Source organism: Dendroctonus ponderosae, unplaced genomic scaffold, assembly GCF_020466585.1.
Source record: "Dendroctonus ponderosae isolate FM_Combo_2020 unplaced genomic scaffold, Dpon_F_20191213v2 Dpon_F_20191213_12, whole genome shotgun sequence".
Lineage (NCBI taxonomy): Eukaryota > Metazoa > Arthropoda > Insecta > Coleoptera > Curculionidae > Dendroctonus > Dendroctonus ponderosae.
In genome coordinates this window covers 2350603-2352575 of record NW_026017316.1, presented here as the reverse complement: position 1 = coordinate 2352575, position 1973 = coordinate 2350603, and the positions used below count along the sequence as shown (strand labels likewise).

Below are 1973 nucleotides of genomic sequence, written 5' to 3'. Positions count from 1 at the left end.
CTGCACGGCCTCCCCGCCCAGCGGCTGCAGCATGAGGGCGGCCACCGAAGCGTCGTGCTTGCGAAAAGTGCGCATCACGCCGCCCAGATCCACATCGCCCACCACGTCGCCCGACATCACCAGCACGTCGCCCTTCAGCCGCTCCTGCAGCTCGGGCATCCGCAAGCTGTCAGCCGTCCCCAGATCCTCGCAGCTCTCAGGCATCGCCACAAACTGCAGCCGGATCGTCAGCGGCTGGCGCTCCATGGCGCCCTGGATCTTCTCCAGCTGCTGCGCCTGCACCACCACCAGCGCCTCTGAAAGGGGCCCCCCGATTAGTCCACCCGGGCTCGCGCTACACATGGTTCACTCACCAGCGAATCCGGCGTCTTGCAGCTGCAGCAGGGGGTACCAGAGAAGCGGGTGCGGCCCCACCGGCAGCAGGCTCTTGGGCTGCGCCGCCGTCAGCTCCAGCATGCGGGAGCCGCGCCCCCCGGCCAGAACCACTGCTTGGAACTCCGCGTTGATTGGCATGGCGACACAGATTGTTGATTTTTTGTGAGGTTAACCCCGGACTCTTCGCCCTAGAGATGACGCGAAGTACTTCTTCTTCTCCTGTTCCGTGTGTGTCATCCCTGCTTCACATCAACTAGCCGTTAAGACAAGGACAGGCGAGGTGAAGAAGGATGCAGCAGAGGGCAGCGGGAGCTGACTGGGATTGGTTTCTGGTCGTGGGGCCTTGAAACGCTGGCGCTCTGTACATCCTTTACATTGTATTATATTCTAATTAATGCTATGTACATAAGGAGGTGGGGGCGGCCGGGCCGCCCCCCACGTTTGAGGTCTATCACAAGTTACACTATATACAGTGGGGTGAATGGAACGCAGAAGAACTAGCTGGAGCGCTAGGAAACAGTCATGCAGGAGATCAGCTGCTGGCAGAGCTGGCTGTAGACGAGATGGTCGCCCGAGATGCGGCGCAGCTTCAGCCCCTTGGAGTCGCGCGGCTTCTCCACCACCTTGAGCTCGATCTGGATGCCGCCCTCGTACTCCAAGCTGAGCCGATCGTTCACGTCGTTCAGGCTGAGCAGCTGCTTGGGCTGGATCTGGTCGTGGATGGTGCGCTTCACCATCTCCAGGATGTCGTTGGCGTGCAGCTTCGAGCAGAAGTCGCTCAGCTCGAACTCGAACGAGCCGGACGAGGTCTTGTGGGGGGCGCCGCCCCCGTCGGGCGGCTCGCCCAGCTTCAGCTTCAGCTCCTGGAATATCTGGAAGTGCTGCGCGGGGCCGCCCGCGTTGCTCAGCTCGCGGTTCAGCTGCGCGCTGTCTATGGCGCGGCTGCGGTAGTCGCCCTCGCACGCGTGGCTCGACTGCGTGTTGCTCGAGCTGCTCGGGCTCTGGTTGCCGATGCTCACGCTGTCGTTGGACAGCGAGTCGTCCGAGTAGCAGGAGCTGCGCCGCAGCTGCAGCTGCAGCTCCTCGGAATGTGGGGCGGGCGCGCCGCTGGCCTCCCCCTCCTGGCTGGTCTTGCGCCCGATGCCGCGCGTTATGCTGGGCGTGTTCTCCAGCGGCTCGCTGATCACGAAGGAGGGGATGCGCGCCACGCGCCCCCCGCCCTCCAGGCTGTCCATCGAGTCCTCCGACGTGTCGGAGCCGGCCACCAGCGTGATCTCGCTCCCTGCAACTCACATGGCGGCGTAAACTTCCACCCCACACGACAACAACGGGAAAGAGGGGGAAACTCACCTAGAACGTCGGTGACGGAGATCTGGGGGTGGCCCTCGGGCTTGGGCGGAAAGGGCGGCGCCAGCTGGGCGGCCTCCTCCTGGATCATGTCCAGGCCCGGACTGCCTGGATTGCTGATGGGCGAGTTGGTGAGGCTGCGGTGGCTGTGCACGTTCAGCACGTGCATGTGGTGCGCGCCCTGGTGCAGGAAGGCGGCCACGTCGCCGCCCATCTGAGTGGGCGTGCCCTGCGTGATGGAGCCGCTGCCC

The 1973-nt window shown here is 64.1% G+C and overlaps 1 protein-coding gene across 1 annotated transcript; it reads right to left on the bottom strand.

Moving 5' to 3' along the window:
* Positions 1-732: 732 nt before the first annotated feature.
* On the bottom strand, positions 733-1973 carry LOC109535201 (the record flags this gene model as incomplete). The annotated part of the gene is given in 2 exon segments (XM_019901115.2): positions 733-1657; positions 1726-1973. Coding segments are annotated over 2 exon segments (1021 nt in total), but the record flags the coding sequence as incomplete, so codon positions are not given.